The sequence below is a fragment of the Sciurus vulgaris genome (genome assembly GCF_902686455.1).
Source record: "Sciurus vulgaris genome assembly, chromosome: 15".
NCBI lineage: Eukaryota > Metazoa > Chordata > Mammalia > Rodentia > Sciuridae > Sciurus > Sciurus vulgaris.
Window position 1 is genome coordinate 59,479,599 of NC_136476.1, and position 23,405 is coordinate 59,503,003.

A 23,405-nucleotide genomic window follows, 5' to 3' on the forward strand; every position below is an offset into this window, starting at 1 on the left:
ATTACCTTTTTAAAGCATTATTTTCTAAAAATTATCTATTAACTCTAATGTATTAAACCTATCACTTATTGTTTTATCATAATTGACTTGAGGATTCTCAAACTGTCAGTTACTACTGCAATTTATTATAGTAATTTATTATATATGAGAAAAATATTGCTGTAGTTAAAACATTTTGTGTATTGTGTTTTAAAATATTCTGGATTATTAATTTCAGAGAAATATTGCAATGGGTATGGTTACCATGTCAAATGATATAAGTGTTTTAAAGACTGGTGATGTGTGAAATGACCCTTAAGAAGGGCAGAAACAGTTCTCAATGTCACTGAAGTCCTACAAAGCCCTGGATGCTCACGTCCTTACCCACCTTGTTTCACAACAAGTTTAAATGTTAGAAAATATTGTTTGTTGTGATAAATATCTTGTGTTTAGTGCTATAATTTAAAAAAATGGTGAATACTTCAGTTCACCTTGAGCGTTTTTTTCTTGCAGTGCTGGGGATTGAATTTACACACACTAGGAGAGTGCTCTACCACTAAGCTACATCCCAGACTTAAAAAAAAATTTTTTTTTTGAACTTTGAAACAGGTTCTAAGTTGCGCAGATTGGCCTTGAACTTGTGATTCTGCTGCCTCAGCCTCACAAGTAGCTGGGATTATAGGTATACACTCCCGACCATGCCCAGCTCCAACTTGAACTTTTATGCTAAGAGAGGAACTATGTTAATTTCTCTTCATGGAAACTTTTAATTTTGTCCCAATATTCAGAGACTCCTTAACTCACAAAAGGCCATTTCCAACCTAGCGTGGCTTCATTCCTTTATATTAATTTTAATTAAAAAGCTTCAGATTAAAAAAAAATTGCCAAAAGATTAAAAAGCATTGTGAGAATAAACACCATGAGAAACCAACATTAAAAAAATGCACATTTGTGGATTGGCTTTAGCCTATGAACTGACAAGTTGTGTCTTCTGATCTACATAATTTATTGCACATGTCACAGTTTTCATTATGAACCTGCTAATTCATTTAAAAAGGTGATATGACACATGGTTAATGTTATGGTTTGGAGATGGAGTATACACTGGTGTCTCCTGAAAAGCTCTTGTGTTGGGCAGTAATGGAATGTTCAGAGGTGAAGTGATTAGATTATGAAAACTACAATCTCATCAGTGGATTAATACTTTGGATTAACGGGTGGTAACTGTAGGTAGGTGGAGCATGGCCAAAGGCATAGTCTTGGGGATTTTATGTCTCCCTGGCTCCTTACTCTCTGCTTCCTGACTGCCATAGCTAAGCAACTTTCTTCTGCCTCACCTCAGGTCCAGAGCAATGGAGTCAGCTGACCATGGATTGAAACTTTGAAATTGTGAACCAAAAGTTGTTCTTTTCAGGTATTTTGGCCACAGTGATGAAAAACTGACTAATACATTTTATAAGGCACAGTCACTGGCCACTAGCATAAGTACAGTGGTTAATACAACAGAAGAGTCCAGAGCTGGGGGTTAGCTCACTGATAGAAAACTTGCCCAGCAAGTGTGAGACCCTGGGTTCTATCCTTAGTGCCTGTGCACACACACGCATGCACACACACACCTGCACACCCACACATACAACCAACAAAAAAGAAAAAAAAAAAAAAAAGGAAAGAAAGAATAAAAAAAGAGGAGTCCGGAGTCCAGTCTGAAGTCATATTCTCAGACTCTCAGATTAAACACCACAGCCAGACTACCTACATACTCTATATCCTAACAGAATAAGTTGCAGAAGTGAAGGATGAATTTGTAACTTTTAAATTTCTGGAAGATTTTCCTTTGAGAATGTTTCTAAAGCATGATACACTTAGATATAAACCAACTGTGCTGAGGCCATATTTCCCCCTCTGTTTCAAAAAGAGTCTCTAATGCTTAGAGACCACAACATATGGTAGAGAGCAGACACAATCCATTAGCATAGATTCATAACGACATATTGTTACTAATCTCTACAGTCTCAGAGCATATTGGTTGCTGTTTTCAGTTTAATCTAAATACTGTCACCTATTTCTCAAAAGATGAGATGAAGGAGGAAGACGGTTTAAAAATGTCTTGCCTAATATATTTGTTTCTCTGCTATAAGTAAAACTAAAGCTGTAGGCTGGCTGCTTGCTCCTTGACAAGCAATTCATTTCTTTGAGCCTCAGTTTCCTCTTTTATGAATATTAAAGCTTGATCTGATTGCATTAATTAGACTAACAGAAATAAATTGAGACAGGTAAATATGGAGCTATAAAACTAAGAGGAATGCAGTTGAGATAGAAATGAAGTTCAGGGTTTGGGGTCGGAAAACCTGGTACAAATCCTTACTTGCCACTTACTGACTGGATGTCCTTGGGGAAGCTTCCAGTCTCTCCACGCATCATCTGTAAAGCTGAGATAATGGTGCCCACCCCATAGTGTTGATTAAATGATATAATAAAGGTTGTACCAAGAGTTATATAGTTCAATGAATGTTAACTGTTATTGTCACTCCAAGAAATTGCACAAAACTGAAATTGTTAGCAACTGGCAATCAACTGAGGGAAAAAAAAAAAAGAATTTTAACTTGGAAGTAAGTGTGATCCATTTTTTCATACATCCATCAGATCTTTCCAGTGCTGAAAACAGAAGTATGTCTTTGGTTCAGTCATTTCCACAAAGTTCTGGGCAGCTATGTTAGGTAGATTAACTAGGCAATCATTTAATTCCAGTCACTCCAGAAACTAAAAGATTTTTCTTTTCCTTGTTACATTTGCATACATAACCTGTTTCAAACCCATGGTCATAATTTCAAAATTTCCCTATATTGATGTAAATATTGCAACTATAAATAATGTTGCTCTTTAAGAGGTCTTCTTGGCCAGCATGACATGTATTCACTTTCCCCATGTAAAATTCCCTCCACAAAGTCAAACAGTTGGGCATTGCTCTCTTTTAAAGTTTTCCCAGTTCTCAAGGAATCTATTATTCCTTCTGAAAATGGGAAGTGGGAGGGAGAACATTGACACTATCCCTACTGTTTCCTTTCTGGGTGAGAATCACACAAATGTTAACTTTTGAGTGGGTTTGGCTAGGTAGCAAATGTTTCTACCTTGGTACCTTCTGTTTTTATGGTTCCTGTATTTCCTGTCTCAAATTATTTGATAGTGTTATTAATAGAATTAAATCAAATCTCAATCTTCATAAAACAGGACACCGAGGCTTAAAGTGAACTGTTAACAAGTAACCCCTACCTCATGTCTCCTTTACAGACTGATAAGGGAAAGTAGGGAGAAAGGAATTAGTAGCATGAACATATTGTATTGTAGGTGCATTACACATTTTAAATGGCATGGCTCCTCATTTTAATTAGGTAGAAAGACACAGGTTAAATTGCTCATGTTCACATAGCTAAGAGGCTGTGATAACCCAGTTGCAACTGAATTCAAATCCAGTGTGTTTGCATCATTGATCTATATTACCCCACAACAGGGTCATGACTCACATCACTATCGGACTGGGAGTGTTTATGATTGTTAATACATTTCTTTAGGACTGCACAGGAATTAAAGGGATGAGTTCTCCTATTCGTGGTTCTTAAGTAATCTATGGTATAAAAAGTGTGTCAAGGTGCCTTGTAGATGGTTAAACGTGTGGACTTGTTTTTCTTTCCTCCCATTTTTTTTCCTGTCAAGTCTAATTGTCAGTCTCTTCAAAATATAATAAATTTATGTGAAATGGATTTTCCTTATCCTGAAGGAAGTCAGCTGAATGGTGTCCCTTGGCTAGGTAAATGCTAAGAGCACATTTCATTGTTCTAGCATTTGGGGAGCCTCAGACACCTTTTTGGAGAGGGGTCCTTGGTGAGAAAAAAAATTGTCATGAAATAGAGGCTGGGACCAGTACTGATCTTGCCTTTCCCAGGACAGCTGATAGGGTGCTACCAGTGGTGTACCTACTGATAAACTGACTTTTCAAAGCAAACAAAACCACTAAAATTATTCTTTTTCATGATACTCTATTCCCACCATGGCCCATCTCAAGCTACCAACATGACATAAGTGAGCTCCGGAGAGAGATGCTCAGGTTGGATCTCATCTAGAACCAACAGGCTCCAGCACACCTCTGGGTACAGGTTCATTAGAGTGTGAGGACCTCTGGGCTGAATTTTACATAAAGGAAGGAACTTGGAATGAGAGTTCTCAGCTTCTCTGCTATGCCTCAGATCTAATTTTCAGAATCAGCCAGTGCTGCCTGCATTCACCTCTGCTTAGAGACTTAGTTGCAAATCTCTGCATCTCTGAGTACCAGAAGCAACACCCTTTGGCATCCTGGGGAGAATCCACTGCAGCCAGAATCTTTACCGACTCTGCCCTGTGGGAAGACTGACTCTATCTCTCCCACTTACTTCAATTATGTTGAGCTTACAGAGTTGGAGGTGAGAGTGCTTTCTCTGAAGGCCCCTGCCCTATTTAACTAGAAGATCCCTGTTTTAAACTTAATACTGGAGCAGGCAGCCAACATGGAAAATCCACTGCCACCGAAGGTGATAGTTGGACTAGGAACTTGGTCCAGGATTAACATTTTTTACATGAGCCCTGAGGCTAGCTTCTGATGGGGGATTGGATCAATCAGATAAGAGGAACCCTACTGGACTCCTTCCCCTGAGAAGATGCATCATGGGGAATGAATGGGGTTGCAGCCTGCTATGGGAAGAGTTGGATTGTTTTTGTTAGGAGAGTGATTGAAAGATGCTCAGCAAAGAGTCCCTGTGGCTACAACGAGCAGTTAATAACCTACCAGAGACATCTGAACATCACAAGTGAATGAATGGTTCCCCTAACACCCAATACAAAATGCACAATTTCCTCCTGTATACAAAATCATGAGAAAGGCAGGCTAAGGTATGTATTTTCTTATTTTAAAGTTTTTCTTGACTGAAGTTTGAGCTCTGAATCAAAACAAAGAAAAAGACACTTATAAAAGCCATTTTTTGTTTTCTCTTCCCACTTTGCTCCTTCATTTTGCTCTTCCCCGACTTGGGGTGTTACCCTGAACCACTGAGAAAAGAATTAAAAACATTGAATGGGTGATGAAGCTCATGTTAGAAAGTGTAGCTTCCACAAAGAGAAACACTTCTGGGTAAGTCAGAGAGACAGGCGATGGATGCCTGGAGCGGATCTTGAAAGAGAGAAGAAAGCAAACGTAGTGGTTTGGGCAATGTTCTTTGAAACAGGCTCACACAGTCACTATCAACTTCTTGTGGACTTCCAGGTCTTTGACCACAGCACTGAATTCCTCAAAGGATAACTTCCCGTCGCCATCCTTATCCAGGATGATGATGGTTTTGTCCACGAGCTGCTGTAGCTGCCAGTCCTTGAGGTTGTTCCCCACCATCATCTTCAGCACGTGGAAGAGCTCCCCGTTGGAGATGTAGCCGTCTTTGTCTAAGTCGTAGATCCGGAACGCGAACCTCAGCTTCTGCTCCTCGTCTCCTTTGACGCTGAACTGGGAGGTCCCCCGGATGAATTCCGTGAAGTCCACTTCTCCATTGCCGTCGGTGTCGAAGATGTCGATCACTCGCTTCACCAGCGGGTTCTGCCGCAGCTCGGGCAGGGACATGAACTCATCCACGCTCAGAGCGCCCGACTTGTTAAAGTCCAGCTTCTTGAAACTCCTGCCCAGTCTTTTAATTTCTTCATGATCAAAGTGGGTGCACATCTCCTTCGGGTAACTGGCCTCATTTCCCATTGCGGACGCGGGGCAGCGGCTCGCAGGGTCGGAGGAGGGAGCTTGGGCGCGCTGGGACCGTTGAGTCTTCCACGCTGCAGGGTGGAGGGCTCGCGACCGCCTCGTGGAAACTGGAAAATGGGCAGCGACAGGAGCGGGGCTGGGGAGAGTGGGGGTCGGCGAGGAGCGGCAGAAGGATGTGAAGAGGGAGTCTGGAGGGGGTGCACAGCTGGGGGATCCCCAGCAGGGAGACCCATGGAGAGCTGAGCTATCCCTCTCTCTTCCGTCTCTCAGACCTGTTGTAGGTTCCCGTTATAACCCCTGTTTCCCTTGAAATCATCTACTCATTTCTTCACTCTTTTCCCCACTCTGGGAAGACAAACCCCAAGTGAGTGAAGGCCATGTCTATATTATTTCCTGCAGTATCCCCAGCACAGTGCCTAACATACAATAGGCACTCAATAAATTTATCTTGAATGACTCAGGGAACAGCATGTCACCCAGGACTCCTTATGATTTCTTGGCGGGCCTAGAGTAGGCATTAAATGAAATGACATGTCCAAGTGTTGATATTATATATATGTCCCATAATTCTCTAGGAGGGGAAACCAGGATTGGGATTCTTCTGGGTCTCTGACAGAACATGGGTTCAGAATCTTTGTAAGAGACCACCCAGCTGTCTCTCAGTTTCTTACACAGATCGTCTACAGGCACTAACACATTCTTTAGAAATACACACAATGCTGAAAAGGGGCATTTTTCAAGAAGACACAGGTCCCAAGAACATAGGCTGTGTTACTCTGTTACTTTGATCCATGCTGTCTGGTGCCTGCCAGCTGCCACACCCTGGGGACCAGCTGCCGTGGGCCCAGAGAAGCCTTATGTGTGTGTCGAGAGTGACAGTGGTCTCTAGACTCTCCCACTGTCCCCTCTTTGCTTCAAGTGGATTTGTTCTTTTTGTTGAAGATTAATCTTACTGGTTCCCTCATATTCCTTCATCCTTTTGGAGCAGCAAGCACATCAGTTACTCTAAATAACAAGGAAATAAATGCAGTCCAAGAGCAATACAGTTCAAAGGGACTTGGGGGAACCTCAAGCCACTAAATCAAACTGAAGGGGCAAACACTCCCTTACTTTAAAAAATATGAGCATTTTCTGTGTCCTGTAGTTCAACTGAAAGGTCACTCTAAAGGTAACCAGGCTGAAACTGGCACAATGAAGCCCCTGGATACCTTTCCATTAAGTATGGTCATTTTAATTTTCCTTTGTAAACAAATGATAATCCATTGATTTTTTAAAAAAAACTCAGCATGAGTATTAAATAACATGTATCACAACTAAATCGCAATAACCATGCTGGGAACAGGTTTTGCCCTACTTACTTGCTTGCTTTCCAGTTACTCAGAGAAATGAACAGGATACCGTTTGAGTATAAACCTATTGAATTTGCAATGTTAAAGGGATCGCTTTAAATTTTATTACAAGATGACTAAAATCAGTATTGATCTCTAAATGCCACCAATAGGCCCTAAAGGTACAATTTTGAGAAGTTACAAGCCTCAGGGGCAGCATCAGAACTATATCCTTGGGTCAAGGTGGTTTAGGGTCTCTGGAATGATGTTATTGGCCCAATCTTCTGAGTGTGATTAAAGATTCTTGGCTTAAATTAAAGAAAACCAACTTCTAAGGAGCTTAGCAAAAAAAAAAAAAAAAAAAAAAAAAAAATTGTTGTTAGAATTTCACATAATTGAAAAAAAGAGATAAATGATTCAATATTAGGAAGGGTGAAGATCCAATTGGATTTAAGGAACAATTGGAACCAAGGCCTCAGGCTTAGAAACATAGTTTGCAGGGTTCAGTGTAATATGAAAATGTAAGACCCTTTGTTTGAAATTTATTATATATTTTGAGACAGCCACAGAAGAGCATCAAACCAAATACAGGACCCTGTGAGACCACAAGGGCTGTGTCCATAAAGCTGGTCCTGCAGAGACCTGGGTCCATTTATCTGTATCTCTCATCTCTCATCTCTTTGCTTCACTCTCTTCTATGTTAAAGGAGCTTCTTCCACTTGGCAGAGGATCTGAACACTGACAGATTCCAAGTTAAGACTTGGGGGTTTTATCATTAGAAGACTGACTTTCCCTTGTTCTGGTTAGATGCCTACAAATCCCAGAAGCAGACCCAGATTGGTCTCAATTGATAGATTCCCCCTCCTGAGTCATCAGACATGACCTATAATACAAGGGAACTTACTCAAACCTCATGGCTAGAGCTGGGATATTTGTGGCGGGCGAAACCCGGGGCCCAGGGTTACGCCACGTGCATCTAAAGATGGTGACTGGCAGAGAGCAAATGGCATCCTGATTATGCCTGGAGAAAGCCAGAAAGCATTTACAATTGGCTGTATGATAATCAGTTCAGCCGCCTAGCGCGTGGACAGATATACTTTACATGTATGCTTGAGCGAGTGATTGCTTGACCTTTAACAGGATTGGATGGACATATCTGGTTACAATTGCTTATGCATGAGACTGCTTATATATTGAGGGTGATATCTGAATAAAGCGGAAGCTGCTTCATGAACTTCTGAAGAGTATGTGTCTTTTGTCCCGCTGGTCGGGCCGAAAGAGCAAGAAGCGGCGCGAGCCACTTGAAGCAGCCCAGTCTAAGAAACGGCGGTTTTCCATAGATGTTTAGTGGGAATTGGGTTAGAAGAGCAAGTACCAAATAAGTTTTTACTCTTTCTTATAAGAAGAGGTGATTGCGAGCAGCCAGAACAACAACTGGACATTAGATATGTCCACTAGTGCTGACTCCATAGGAGGGAGGAGTAATTCTGTCTGAAGAGCTCCCTCAATTTGACCAATAGATAGGGCCACAGGATTTGCTGTAGCACAGGCCTCCACTTGCTAATGAATTTCCATCAGGTCCATCTTGTTACGGACTCCCCAAATCCTCTCACATTTGTGTAGGCTGAATTAATATCTCATTTGTAGACACCATGCCTAGTTTGACAAACTGGGTTGAAACACATTAGTAGGTTGTGAAGTTAATTTGTGGGTTGCAACTGATGTTAATAAAATAGAAAGGAAGATAATTGAAGAGATAATATTAGTAAGGGGAAGTCCATTTCTCTGAATAAACATGACTTCACAAAACTGTTCATTTAGTTATACTGATATATAATTATATAAAGCTAAATAGAGTATATTTTCTTATAAAATATATTATAAAATAAAACCATATAGAATATATATTATATAAATAGAATATATGTGCATGGGACATAAATATACCAGGTTATTCTACTTTTGCAGAATATTTTTTTTTTGCCATGGATTATGATAAAAGATAAAAGTAGTCTGTCAGATACTATGGGACTGAGTTTGAACATCTTTTGTTATAGGCTTATGATGTGAAAATAATTCAAAGGCAAGAGAGTTTTATTCCTATTTGATTCTCTCTGATGTCAGCCTGTAAGGAATAAAGTAGATGCATTTTGAAATAATAATCTATAGCAGAACTGTCCAATAGAAGCATAATGTTAGCCATTTATATAATTTAAATGCTTTTAGTAACTGCATTAAAAAAGAAAAAGTGAAATGAATTTAGATAATTCATTTAATAATAGTTTCTTTAATAATATATTTAATATATATCATTTTATTGTTTTATTGTAATCAATATTACAATTTATTAATGAATTGTTTTACCCTTTTTGTGCTAAATATTTATTTTATACTTCCAGAACATCTTTCGGACTCACAGCATTTTGTTGAACAGGATAGATTGAGACAATGAAGGTAAAAGGAAAGGTTTGGAGGCTAAAAATAATGTTTGATGATTCAATTACGCCAGCTAAGTGAATTATTTAGATCTGAAAGAAGCATGACAGGGTGGAAAGTATTTAGAACAGAATGACCCAGCATCAAATTTTAACTGTCCACTTAATAGCAGTAGGATGCTTGACCTTAGTTTTCCCATACAAAGAAATGGGACTACTATATACTTTGTATAGTCTTATAAGGATTCGAGCTGAGATTAGCCAATATGATATATTATTGTTGTGTTAGTCAACTTTTGATCACCATGACCAAACTACCTGACAAAAACAACTTAAGGAAAAGTTTACTGGGCTCACGGGTTTAGTCCATAGTTGGCCATTTCTATTGCTCTGGGCCTGAGGCAAGACATCATGGTGGAAAGGCTTGGCAGAGGAGGACTACTCAGCTCATCACAGTCAGGAAGCAGAGGGAGAGAAGAGCCAGGGTCTCTCTCTCTCTCTCGTTCTCTCTCTCCCTCTCTCTATATAGTTCAAGACCACCCTTGACCCCAGAGACCTATTTCCTCTAGACATGCCCCACTTACCTACAGTTACCATGCATAGTTCATTTAAATTATTCCATCAAATGGATTAACCCTCTGATGAGGTTACAGCTCTCATAACCTAATCATCTCACCTCTCAACATTGCTGCATTGCCTAACATGTGAGCTTTTCGGGGGACATCTTTTTGGATCCAAACCTTAAGAGCCATTGTTAAAGTTGCTAATTTTATTATAGTTTACCTTGCCAGTAGAGAAGAGGTCTAAAAGCAAGAGTAGCTGGCGGTTCCAGGAACATAAGCGTAGGAGTGTCCTTTTAACAAACACTCCTCAGTCATCAGTTACGGTCTGCTGCCCATGGCTCCAAGTACTTTACCAGCATTAGGTTTGGCTCCTCCTTTCAGAACGCTTCCAGGACTGATCACGACTTCCCAGGGCAGGACTGAGGACCACAGTAAGGGCCATCATTGACCCATCAGACATTCTTACAGATTTCTTTCTGACTTTGCCCTGAGGAATTCCCTGATGGTCTTTGTTGAGAAAGAAGCCACTGCTGTGGAAACTCTTCATAAACTCTATTCCTCTGTGCGAGTGTGCTATTTGGAGGCAGTGAGGGTGAGGCAGAGAGAGTTCAGGAGTAAAATGGGACTAGCTCTAGTCTCAGTTCTGCCCCTGATTAGCTGTGAGGCCAGAGTAGCCGTCAGAGTGTCCTTATTTGCAAAATGGTGATAATGACTATACCTGCTTTATCTTCTGCATGCAGTTATTTTGAGAGGCAGATGAGGTAGTATATATAGGTGTTCTATAGAAGTAGTTACGTAAGTATTAACCTATTTAATGAATGAACAGGCAGTACTGGGAAGATGGCACCACTTCATTGAATGACTCCGGTGTGCAGAAAGAACTGTCTTAGTCCCATGTAATGGAGAATGTAACATTATATGGGAGCTGGAGATTTAGTTCATGTGAAATTGAGTGCCCCATCGTTCTGCATTTCATAAACTTTATGGTTCTGTGTTATTATGGAACCCAATGCCATTGTTTCAGTTTTCTCTAGGCATTATTCTTAGTGATTTCCATGGAAAACACTCTTGTTACTTTTTCTGTTTATCACTGTGGAGTGATGTGAATCCCAGGACATTGACTGTGGCAAGTAATTTAAAAGGGTGGGTGGATGATTTGGAAGAAACCAGAAGCCTCATGGAGCTTCTATGTCAGCAAGTCTTCATTTCTTTGCCTCATGAGTTTTCAGATTAAGAACTATGAGATGGTCACATGCAAAAAGAATTGACATTGGAAAATAAAACTGATAGAAACGGAAATGATGAGACCTGAGGCCCACGTCAAGCTTCCTCTTCCATGTTAGTCAGGAGAATGAGTTTCTGAGCAAGTCACACGTTCATTCTAGAAGCTCTACAGGAGATCTGGACCCTCAACTGGAAGCTCTCCCCTTACGATGGTAGTGCCTATCACCATATATAACATCTCACCGTCCTGACATTAGCCACAGCCTGGAGTGTAAACCATCTCTAAACATGAAGTTTCCCATCTGCAAAGCAGGAATGATATGCTCACAGTGTTACTGTAGGTGTACATGAGACAACATCTAAGAACAAATATTTAAGATTCCCTTTCAAATAGTGCTAGTGCACAGCAGGTGCTCAATGTATCTTATATCCTATCTCTTCTTTTACTTTCTTCTTTTTCCTCCTTCTCTTTTTTTCTCATTTGCTTTCTCAACAAATATTTATTGAGCATCTACTAGGTAAGAGAGATACAGTAGTCACCTCTGCTGTCTCTGTTTTATGGAACTTAGAGTTTTAGAAAGAAGACCTTAACCAAATTATCATATCCATAGATATAAAGAAGCACTACCTGTGTTGAGTGCTGCAGATGACAGGGATGTGGTGCCAAGAGAATCTGCACAGCAGAAAACTTTTATTGGGGAAGTGATGATCAAGCTAAAATCTCAAGGAGTAGAAAAAGTCAACCAGGTTTTCTGGGAAGGGGTGAGTGTTCCAGATAGAAGAAACTCCATGTGCAAAGGTACTGGGGCAGGAGGAGCAAAACAGAGACTTCAAGGAGGCCAGTGTGGGCAGGGAGGTCAAGGGAGTAAAGGGATGGTTAGAAATTCTCCAAAACTGAAGAAAGGACAGAATGAATTATTTCTTATAGGACATCATTTAGGCAATCATGTAAGGCATTGAGGGTATTCAGAAATGGTCCTGCCTCAGAAAGCTTACTGACTCCTGAGTGAATTTAAGCAAAAAAGAATTACAACACGAGATGAAAAAAATCAAAGACATCCTCCAAGAGGTAAGGGCAAAGAGCTTTAAGAACTCAGAGAATTTAGAAATTGCTTCTGTGGGGAATAAATGGAGGAAGTGAGTTTTTATTTTCAGTAAGTATTCGATCCAGGTGGAGACAAGGTGGATGAGTACAAGTCACAGAAGTGGGAAAATGGATATCGGCAAATGTTTTAATGAGCCAAGTATCAGGTGTGCTGGAACAAACCAGATCATGGAGGGTGCAGAATATTTGGCGAAGACATCTGGTTTCTATTTGGCAGGGAAAGCACAGCTTCTAAACAGAATAATATTCTGGAAAATCAGTCTGGCACTGTGAAGGGTGGATTGGGCAGCTGAGGGACTGGCAGCTGTGAGACAAGAAGGCACGTGACAACTACATGTGTGTGTCTGGAAAATGAGGGTCTCCGCTGGATGACGGAGGCACCAGAGGTGGCAGGCTGGCCTACCAGGTTCTAGGACGTTGTAACAAAGCACCACAGCGGGGTGGCTGGACCAACAAATCTATCGTCTCTGAAGCCTAAGATCAAGGATCACGCTCCCTCTGAAGCCTGTCAGGCAGTCCTTCTTTACATTCTCCTAGTGGGTTGCCAGGAGCCTTTGGCATTCTTTGGTGCTGGTTTGGATCTTCAATGTCTCCCACATGCCCACGTGTTAAGGACGTGATCCCCAGTCGGGATTATCGGGAGCTGGTGGAACCTCTACGAGGTGAGATTTAGCGGGAGATCCTCAGGACATCGAAGGTGCTCCTGACAGGATCGGTGGCATCAGAACTGCTTCCTCTCTCTCCTTTGCATCTCAGCCATGAGGTTGAGTAGTTCTGCCTGTGCCCCTTGGCATGGTGGGCTGCCTTGCCACCAGCACAGCTGCGACAGGGACCACTGACCATGGTCTGAAGCCTCCCAGACTGAGAGCTAAAATAAATGGTTTCCTCTTAATTTGATCATCTTAGGTATCATTATGGTTCAGATGTGAGGTGTCCCCCAAAAGCTCACATGTGAGGCAATGCAGGAAGGTTCAGAGGAGAAATGATTGGGTTTTAAGTGTCTGAACCCTGGTTCAACATCTGTAAATCAATAAGCATAATCCATCATGTCAATAGACTTAGGATAAGAATCATATGGTTATTTCAATTGATGCAGAAAAAGTGTTCGACAGGATACAACACCCTTCATGCTCAAAATACTAGAAAAAATAGGGATAGTAAGAACATATCTGAACATTGTAAAGGCTATTTATGCTAAGCCCATGGCCAACATCATTCTTCATGGAGAAAAACTGAAACTATTCCCTTTCAAAAGGGAACAAGACAGGGATGTCCTCTTTCACCACTTCTATTCAACATCATGCTTGAAATACTAGCCAGAGCAATTAGGCAGACCAAAGAAATTAAAGGGATACGGATAGGAAAAGAGGAACTTAAGCTGTCACTATTTGCTGATGACATGGTTCTCTATTTAGAGGATCCAAAAAACTCCTCCAGAAAACTTCTAGACCTCATGAATGAATTCAGCAAAATAGCGGGCTATAAAATCAACACGCATAAATCTAAACACTTTTATATGCAAGCGACGAAAGAGCTGAAAGGGAAATGAGGGAAACAACTTCATTCACAATAGCCTCAAAAAAATAAAATACTTGGGAATCAATCTAACAAAAGAGGTGAAAGATCTCTACAATGAAAACCACAAAACACTGAAGAAAGAAACTGAGGAAGACCTTAGAAGATGGAAAGATCTCCCATGTTCTTGGATAGGCAGAATTAATATTATTAAAATGACCATACTTCCAAAGGCGCTATACAGATTTAATGTAATTCCAATTAAAATCCCAATGACATTTCTCATAGAAATAGAGAAAGCAATCATGAAATTCATCTGGAAGAACAAAAAACCCAGAATAGCCAAAGTAATCCTGGGCAGGAAGAGTGATGCAGGAGGTATCACTATATCAGACTTTAAACTCTACTATAGAGCAATAGTAACAAAAATGGCATGGTACTGGCACCAAAATAGACAGGTAGATCAAGAAGACACAGAGACATACCTACATAAGTACAGTGACCTCATACTAGACAAAGGTGCCAAAAACTTACAATGGAGAAAAGACAGCCTGTTTAACAAACGGTGCTGGAAAAACTGGAAATCCATATGCAGTAAAATGAAATTAAACCCCTATCTCTCACCCTGTACAAAACTCATCTCAAAATGGATCAAGGATCTAGGAATAAGACCTGAGACCCTTCACCAAATAGAAGAAAAAGTAGACCCGAATCTCCATCATATTGGCTTAGGACCAGACTTCCTTAACAAGACCCCCATAGTGCAAGATATAAAAGCAAGAATGAATAAATGGGATAGATTCAAACTAAAAAGTTTTTTCCCAGCACAGGAAACAGTCAATAATGTGAAAAGAGAGCATACAGAGTGGGAGAAAGTCTTTTCCACACACACTTCAGACAGAGCACTCATCTCTAAAGTTTATAAAGAACTTAAAAAACTTTACACCCAAAATACAAAGAACCCAATCAATAAATGGGCTAAGGAAATGGGCAGACACTTCACAGAAGAAGATATACAGGTGATCTATATATATATATATATATATATATATATATATATGATATATATATATATATATATATATGATGAAGTGTTCATCATCCCTAGTAATTAGAGAAATGCAAATTAAAACCACCCTAAAGATTTCATCTGACTACAATTAAAATGGCTATTATCAAGAACACAAGCAATAATAAGTGTTGGTGTGATGTGGGGAAAAAGGCACACTCATACATTGCTGGTAGAGTTGCAAATTTGTGCAGCCACTCAGGAAAACGGTATGGAGATTCCTCAGAAAACTTGGAATGGAACCACCATTTGACCCAGCTATCCCACTCCTTGGTTTATACCCAAAGGACTTAGAATCAGCATACTACAGTGATGCAGCCACGTCAATGTTCGCAGCAGCTCAATTCACAATAGCTAGATTGTGGAACCAATTGAAGATGCCCTTCAATTGATGAATGGATAAAGAAACTGTGGTATATATACAAAATGGAATATTATTCAGCCATAAAGAAGAATAAAATTATGGCATTTGCTGGTAAATGGATGATGTTGGAAAATATCATGCTAAGTGAAATAGGACAAGCCCCAAAAACCAAAGGCCAAAATGTTTCCTCTGATAAGTGCATGACAATATGTAATGATGGGGGGTCATGGGGGAAAGAGAAGAATGAAGGAACTTTGGATGATGTATTGGAAAAAAGGATGGGAGGGGGTGGGGATGGAAAAACAGTAGAATGAAACAGACAGTATTACCATATATATGTATGATTGCATGAATGGTGTGAGTCTACATTGTGTACAACTGTAGAAATGAAAAGTTGTACCCCATTTGTGTACAATGAATCAAGATGTGTCTGTAAAAATAAAAAATATTTTAATTAAGAAAAAAAGCATCTTAACCTGATTGGTGAATTAATCCCTGATGGGATTAACTGAGGTGATAGGGTGTAGCTGGAGGAGATTGGAACTTGGGCATGGTTTGGGGTGTATATTTTGTATCTGGAAAGTGAAGACTCTCTCTGCTTTCTGATCATTGTGATGCAAGCTGCTTCCCTCCACCACCCTCTCCTCATCTTAGCCCGGAGGAATGGAGCTGGCCTTCTATGGACTAAGACCTCTGAAACCATGAGCCCTCAAACTTTTCCTCCTCTAAAGTTTTGCTGGTTGGGTCATTTAGTTACAGCAGTGAAATAGCTGACTAAAACAGGTATTTTCTTACAGCGAGGGAAAGCTGACTGACACTTGGCTTGCAGCTGCCCAAGTCCAATCTCTGCTTTCGTCATCACATGGCGGTCTCCCTGTCTGTCTCTATTTTTGCATGATAGTTGTTTTCTTATCAGGATATCAGGCAGAATGGATTTGGGGCCCACCCAAGTATAGTATAGCTGAATCTCAACTAATCACATCTGCAATGACCAAGTGATCCAAAACTAGACGACTAGGTGCTGGGAGCTAGGATCCTTGGGCCTTAACATATTTTTTTGTGGGGACACAATTCAACCCTTAGCAATAGTCCTGGACTTTTATAAGCCAGGATAGAGGGAGGAGGCAAAGCGAGTCTCCAAAGGGAAGTCCCCTCTACTGTGGGAAGGGTGGAGCTTGCCTGTAAGGGCTCCAGCTCCCCCAAGATGCTGCCTCTTCATCCAGCACCTGCTGAAATTCCACCAACTCCCACTGTCACCGCATGGGGAGGAAGTGTCCCTAGAAGCCTTGGAGGAAAAGTTGGGGCAATTTCTCTCATTCTTGGATTTGGTTAATGCCATTTCTGTCTGAGAAATAAAAAAGACAGCTTTTGTGATATTCTGCAACACCTCACTCTAGAGCCACTAGATGGCAGTCTTCACCCATTTCTTTGCCTTCTCTGATTACTTCAAGCAGGAATCTTCAGAACTTGGAGGAAACCACTATGCACAGGGAATGGAGATCAGGGAAGAATCACTTTTCATGAGACCCCCCACAGACTTCAGTGTTTGGAAGTCTAAAAAAATGGAAGGAAGACTCTCTCACAATAGTTCTAATCAGTTTGAGAACTGTTCGTACCTTTTAGTTGCATAGTAATGGCATTTTATAAATATTCATGAGTTCATTGAATTTAACCAGGAGAAAAGCAAGAGCTACTAACAGTATGTGGTCTTGGATGTAATTTAAGCCCAAGCATCTCTTGTATGTAAAAGAGGAGACCCTTATTCCATGAGATCTGTTTTCTTACTCATTCGCAAAGGTGAAGGAGATACTGACTGGATAGATCTTTCCTTGTATCAGAATTCAAACTTCTGTCATTTATAATAATTAGAGAGCAACAGAGACATAGCCCTAACTTTGTAATATGGGATGAGAGGGAAGGAAGACTGGAGAATTGTAGTTTCCTGGCCTACCCACTTAGCAGCACCACTATGAAATACACTGACAACATTTATAGACAATAGCTACTGTTGTTTCTTTAACGATCAGCTTAAGGTGCTGCCTAATGGTTTGTATAAACACGTTTTCCCACTCAGACCTAGATGCTGAGTTGGGAGAAAGAAAAAACATACTATAAATCTTGTTAACCTAGCACTTTGCAAAGTAGAAAATTCCAGAATCATGCATTTCTCAACTACTCCTCAAAAAGTCTTCCGTGCTATAACATATATAAGTAAAAATTTGTGTTCAAATTATAAGATGCTTGTAATGAAGAGGTGCTCCTGCTTTTATTGGAGAAGGGTTTAAGAGGAAGATTTGAAGATGCAGCAACCATAATATCTCATGTATTGCCATTATTTACCAAATATTTTTTCTTCTTTGTGTATCGTTTCTATACTCAGGGAAGGAGGGAAGAACATTTATTATGCCAGGTGTTTTTCATAAGCTATTTCATTAAATCAATTGCACGCTTGCAAGAAGACCCTATTATTATCTCTGGTTTCTAGGGGGAATGTCTGAAAAGTGAGAAGTTTCGTGGCTTGCAGAGACACAGTGGAGAGCTGGAGTTGACCCTGCTATGTCTGCTTCCTGAGCTGAAATTCTTGGTTATTCCAGATTGCCTTCCACATGAAGGCTAGAAAAGATGTCCCAGCCCTGGAGGAAGTTGTAGGGAGGTGAAAAGCCTATAATTCTCTTGTGGATCTAGCTGTAGCTGCATAACAAGTGGGTTGAGGATGGTGACCATCGATGATTTTAGAATCCCTGGGGCTCTCACAATCGGGTGCAACGTCTTCAGAGGGCAGGGTTAAATGGCCTTGCTGATAATTTCATGTCTCAGTGACTTGCTCATACTTTGCCTGGAGGGTTACCTCCTCCAGGAAGCCCACTCTGTTTCCTTCTTGCTCTTCCATGAGTGAATCATGGCCTTGTTTGTGTCACTGCTCTACCTCGTCTTTTGTATCTCCCTCTGTCACTGCCCTGTGGTGGTGTGGAACCTGGTCAGTTCACCAGTCTGTCTCTTCCTGCCTGTCACCTCTGTATTCATCTCTGCCTTGTCTGCACAGGACCTGACACACAGGAGTCCAACACATGTTTGCTGTGGATGGATCAATGGGTGGATGGGATTTGTTCTGGTGGCGGAGTAGAAGGTGAGGTCTGCCTGAGTCTGGCTTTCCATTTTTCATTCCAATTCTAGTCTACGTGATAAAAGGATACACGTACAACTTTGTGCTCCTTCAGGTTTCCAGAAAGTACTACTTGGACAGGTTCCATCTGACCTTATGCTTGGCTTAAATATTAAACTTAATTACTTAGGCTATTCCAAGGGAAGCACTCAGCTGTCAAGGTGGCTCCCGACATATATGGGTTTTCAATTTAAAGCGATCTACAGTCATTAACTCTCCTTGCCTTGCCATAATTTTCTTCAGGTTGAATAGCAGACAGTGACATTTTAAATTGAAAAGGGAAGGGGTAGAGACAAGAGGGGCAGCGGGGTGTTGAGGTGTGACCCAGTTGTCAAGAGCAGAAGAGACTATTAAAACTCACCCCTCTCCCCCTGCCCTAACCATTCATTTTGGGTTTCGATATGAATTAAAGATAAACTAGATGAAAAACTGGTACTAAAGCTTCTTGATGGGACTTGTACTATCCCCTTTGGTTTTCGAGGTACAGTTAACAAACTCTCCTCTTTCCTCTCCCCCAAAAATTAGCAGAGGGAAAATGGATCTGCTATGAGGAAACTACAGTTTTCTTGGCAAACAAATATTAATACATCAGGTGTGCATTTTGGGTAGTGAAATCTGGGGAATGGTCAGGGATGAAGAGGTCAGACTGGAGGCCAGTAGGCCCACAGTCCCTGTCCTTTGTGTTACTGAGTCCATATCTTTGGTTAGATAGGACAAGACTCCTTTAAAGAAATGTACTTGAACATTTTTTCAACAGATATATGAAAAAATGTTCCACATCTCTAGTAATAAGAGAAATGCAAATCAAAACTACCCTAAGATTTCATCTCACCCCAATTAGAATGGCGATTATCAAGAACACAAGAAACAATAGGTGTTGGTGAGGATGTGGGGAGAAAGGTACACTCATGCATTGCTGGTGGGGTTGCAAATTAGTGCAGCCACTCTGGAAAGCAGTGTGGAGATTCCTTAGAAAACTTGGAATGGAACCACCATTTGACCCAGCTATCCCACTCCTTGGCCTATACCCAAAGGACTTAAAATCAGCATACTACAGAGATACAGCCACATCAATGTTCATAGCTGCTCAATTCACTATAGCCAGACTGTGGAACCAACTTAGATGTCCTTCAATTGATGAATGGATAAAGAAACTGTGGCATAGATATACAATGGAATATTACTCAACCATAAAGAATGATAAAATTATGCCATCTGCAGGCAAATGGATGAAATTGGAGAATATCATGCTAAGTGAGATAAGCCAATCTCAAAAAACCAAAGGACGAATGATCTCACTGATAATCGGATGATGACATATAATGGGGGTGGGAGGGGTTAGCGATAGGGTTAGGATTAGGGTTAGGGTTAGGGAGGGGGGGCAAGAATGGAGGAAGGAAGGACTGTATAGAGGGAAAAGAGGGGTGGGAGGGGTGGGAGGGAGGGGAAAATGGTAGAATGAATCAAACAACATTGCCCTATATAAATTTATGATTACACGAATGGTATGCCTTGACTCCATGTACAGAGAATCAAAATGTATCCCATTTGTTTACAATAAAAAAAATTAAAAAAAAAAGAAAAGAAACGTACTTGAGAATCACCACATCCTTTTGATGACCATGCCCTTTTAATTAAGGCAAGGACAAAAGTTTAGAGAAGTGATTTGCCACAGGTCACGCAACCGGATTATGGTAGAATTGGGACAAATATGGTCACTACCATCCATTCAGCACCTACTATGTGTCAGACACTTGTGTATGTTATCTGTATTCCTTATTCAAGACAGAAATACAAAATATCATCTCCATTTTGCAAAGGAAGGAATTCAGAGAGGCTAAGCAATTTGAGCTCATGACATTTTGATGTGATTATTTTGAAACCACGGTTATTTTTACTTTTGCACCTAAACAGTGATCCTAGGTAACAAGCCATTTAAACTTCATCTTTTAAAATTGCCTCATAATGAGTTTAACAGACATTGTCACTTCATCCCTGCCCCACATCTCTTAGGGGATGAAGTTCAAAGCTTGAGGGGAGACTGAGGATAGGAAGGGGCAGGAGTGGATGAAAGGTCAGGTTGGTCAGGGGCAGGGTGAAATGAAGGATGAAGTTCAGGAATGGCCAGTTTCCTGTGGTGCATTTTCCGTGATAAGAGAAACACTGAGCAGTGTAGTGATTTGCTTCTATGCAATTTCAAAATAAACTTCTTTTTCCCACTCTGTGCAATTAAGGCCTCCAGTTCCTACAAAAGAACTTCATTCCCATCCATGTTCAGCCTCTTGCTTGGTACCTTTTTTTCCCCTCAGTACTGTTAGCAATCCAAAGAGATTCCTGGATTCAATCAGAAACCCTGTAACAGTGCAACAAGACAAACATTATCTTGAGGCTCAGAAAGGGTAAGTAATTTCCCCCAAGGACTTGGAGCTGCCTCCTCACAGTAATGGTAAAGGCAGGGTGGGTCTGATTCCCAAGACCAAGGTCATTCCAGTGAACTTGGTTATACTTACGTCTTCTTTCTGAACAAGGTGCTTTCTGAACAACCCGCTCTCTCTACACATTCTCAGATGTCAGCCTCTGGACCCTTCCCTGAAACTGCCTCTTTCCCCTTTCATTTGACACAAGGAACATTGTTTTGCCTTCCAGATCCATTCTCCACTTTTCTTCATCCTTCCTTGTGCCCTGGGAAGTGACTTGAGGGACTGCATAGACAGGCTTCCTTGATCCAAGGCAGAGGTGGAAGATGGGAGGGTCCGGGAGGCTGAGGTAGGATCTTTATTCCCTGCTTCTCTCCCAGTGAGGTCACCAGATGGCTGTGCACATAACCAAATGGCGGCACCTCTTGGAAAGCCCTTTCCTGTGCCCTCCCAGGATCTAGGAATCCCTCTTCATCACACTTGTGGTAATGTCTTTCTTATTTGACCCACTCTGGGAGACTGCACTGCACAATTTGTGTTAGTTTTCTTAAATCATGGGTTTGCAAATTATTATTTTTTTTTAAATTCTCCTCTGTCTCTTTGAGTATATGCTTGGTTCCTTGTCAAGACCACTCTTTATTCTTCCTTCTTGGCTAGTCCCATTTAGCTAAAAGATGCAATTATTCAACCCATTATTTAAGGGACATTTGCAAAAGGAGAACTCATTGTATGTCTTAATAATACCTTGAAGAAATTTAGGAGCTTGCTCAACTGTGATCTACTGTCTTCCTTTCCTGGTTTGAGAATAACAGATTCCATGAAACTGCTGCCCTGGAGCTCTTAAATTTTGAAAAAATAAATTACATTTTTTGCTGAGTCAAAGGAAGATGAAGGGAATTTACACCCTGCCATACATTTTTCCCAGTGGAATTGATCGACAGTGAGTTCACTGTGGCAGTATCACAGTTATGCTGGAAGGACTATTGGGGAAGCATCGAGGTCAAATTAAAATTCCTCTCTGAAAATTGCCCAGGTTTGGTCTGCACAATTGGACCTGCAATTTCCTGGGTGACTCTGGGGAGCAGACAAAATCCTGGAATTTTTTTTTTTTTTTTTTTTTTTTTTTTTTTTTTAATGATTTTATGCTCCAGAGAAACTGCAGCTAGACTGCTCTGGGGTTGTGAAGAGATGGGGGGGTGAATAGATCAAGGTTTGCACATGAGGCCAAGTATTATTGTCCAACTGCTGGGAATGGGGGGGAAGCATCTTTCATGTTTGAGTACTAGGTGATCATATAATACCTTATGCAAATTAGGATTTTTTTTCTCTTTTTGGATTGCAAGAAGGTGTTGAATTGTTCTGTGGCAACAGATGTGACAGTACTTGGCAAAATGGAATGTGGGGTCAGAAATAAACGAAGGAACATCTTCCTCAAGGGTCCAGAGCACCTGTTGGGAGAGGTACTGCCAGAGCATCCCTGCTTCTGCTGCACTGTGCTCTGTCCCCCTTCTCCTGGACAGGGCAGGAGGGAGGGAGAAGCACCATATTTATTAAACTGTCATCTTATTTTCATCTCACAAGAGCCACCGAGAGATGAAGAATTTGAAACTGAGCTGGATGAATTGACTTTCCTAAGGTAAGTTGGTGGTCGGGCTAGGCTTCAAATATGACTTGTCTGATTTCAAAGTCAGTTAACTCTTTGCACTAGCCCAACCTAGCAGTGCACGACATTTGAGACAAAAAGAAGGTAGGCAAAGTACAAATAGGCATGCTTTCTTCTTGTGACCTTTCCTAGGAGAAAACAGAAAAAACAAACAAACAAAAACGGCAGGTAGAGATTCCGTGAATTGGTGTGTTGAGCAAAGGAAAAATCCAGCAGGCAGAGGCCACTCACTGAGGAGACCCAGCTCAGTCAGTGAGCTGATGATTGGTTTCATTCAATTGCATTCTATTGTTAGGTCCTGAGAGGACGATTCTGAGGTTGTGTCTTAGGTTTTTCAAGACAAATATATGAGGCAGTGCACAAGGATATGTGTTACTGCTTAACTGCACACAGGTGAGCATGTGACCATCATTATGAAACTATTACTGCACAGACAGGATATTCCATAATGCAGACCACCATATCTGGAAAAGAATACATCCATGTGTCTTAGTAACATTCTCTGAATCCAAGGGTCCCCTCCCATCTCTACATTACCCATTGATGTTACCAAACCCTTTTTTATTTTTCAAAAATATTTTAGACCTTTATTTTGTTCATTTATTTTTATGTGGTTCTGGGAATCAAACCCAGTGCCTCACACATGCTAGGCAAGCACTCTACCACTGAGCCACAACTCCAGCCTCCCAAACCCTCTTTACTTGTGTCTCTGTAGTTCTAATGATATGCCTCCCTTCTCCTCATTGCTATTACTTTTCCCCTTCCAAATTCAGCTGACCTGTGAAGTGGGCCCAGGTTGTCTTAACAACT

At 40.9% G+C, this 23,405-nt stretch overlaps 2 protein-coding genes across 2 annotated transcripts in view; both read right to left on the reverse strand.

Annotated features, from left to right (window-relative positions):
* Positions 1 to 23,405, reverse strand: part of GRIN3A (glutamate ionotropic receptor NMDA type subunit 3A) — a 166,892-nt gene that overhangs the window by 16,440 nt on the left and 127,047 nt on the right. The gene's annotated exons all lie outside the window — the stretch shown is intronic.
* Positions 5,234 to 5,746, reverse strand: PPP3R2 (protein phosphatase 3 regulatory subunit B, beta; the record flags this gene model as incomplete). Its single annotated transcript, XM_079112376.1, has 1 exon — positions 5,234 to 5,746. One exon carries the CDS (start codon positions 5,744 to 5,746, stop codon positions 5,234 to 5,236), a length of 513 nt encoding a protein of 170 aa, XP_078968502.1.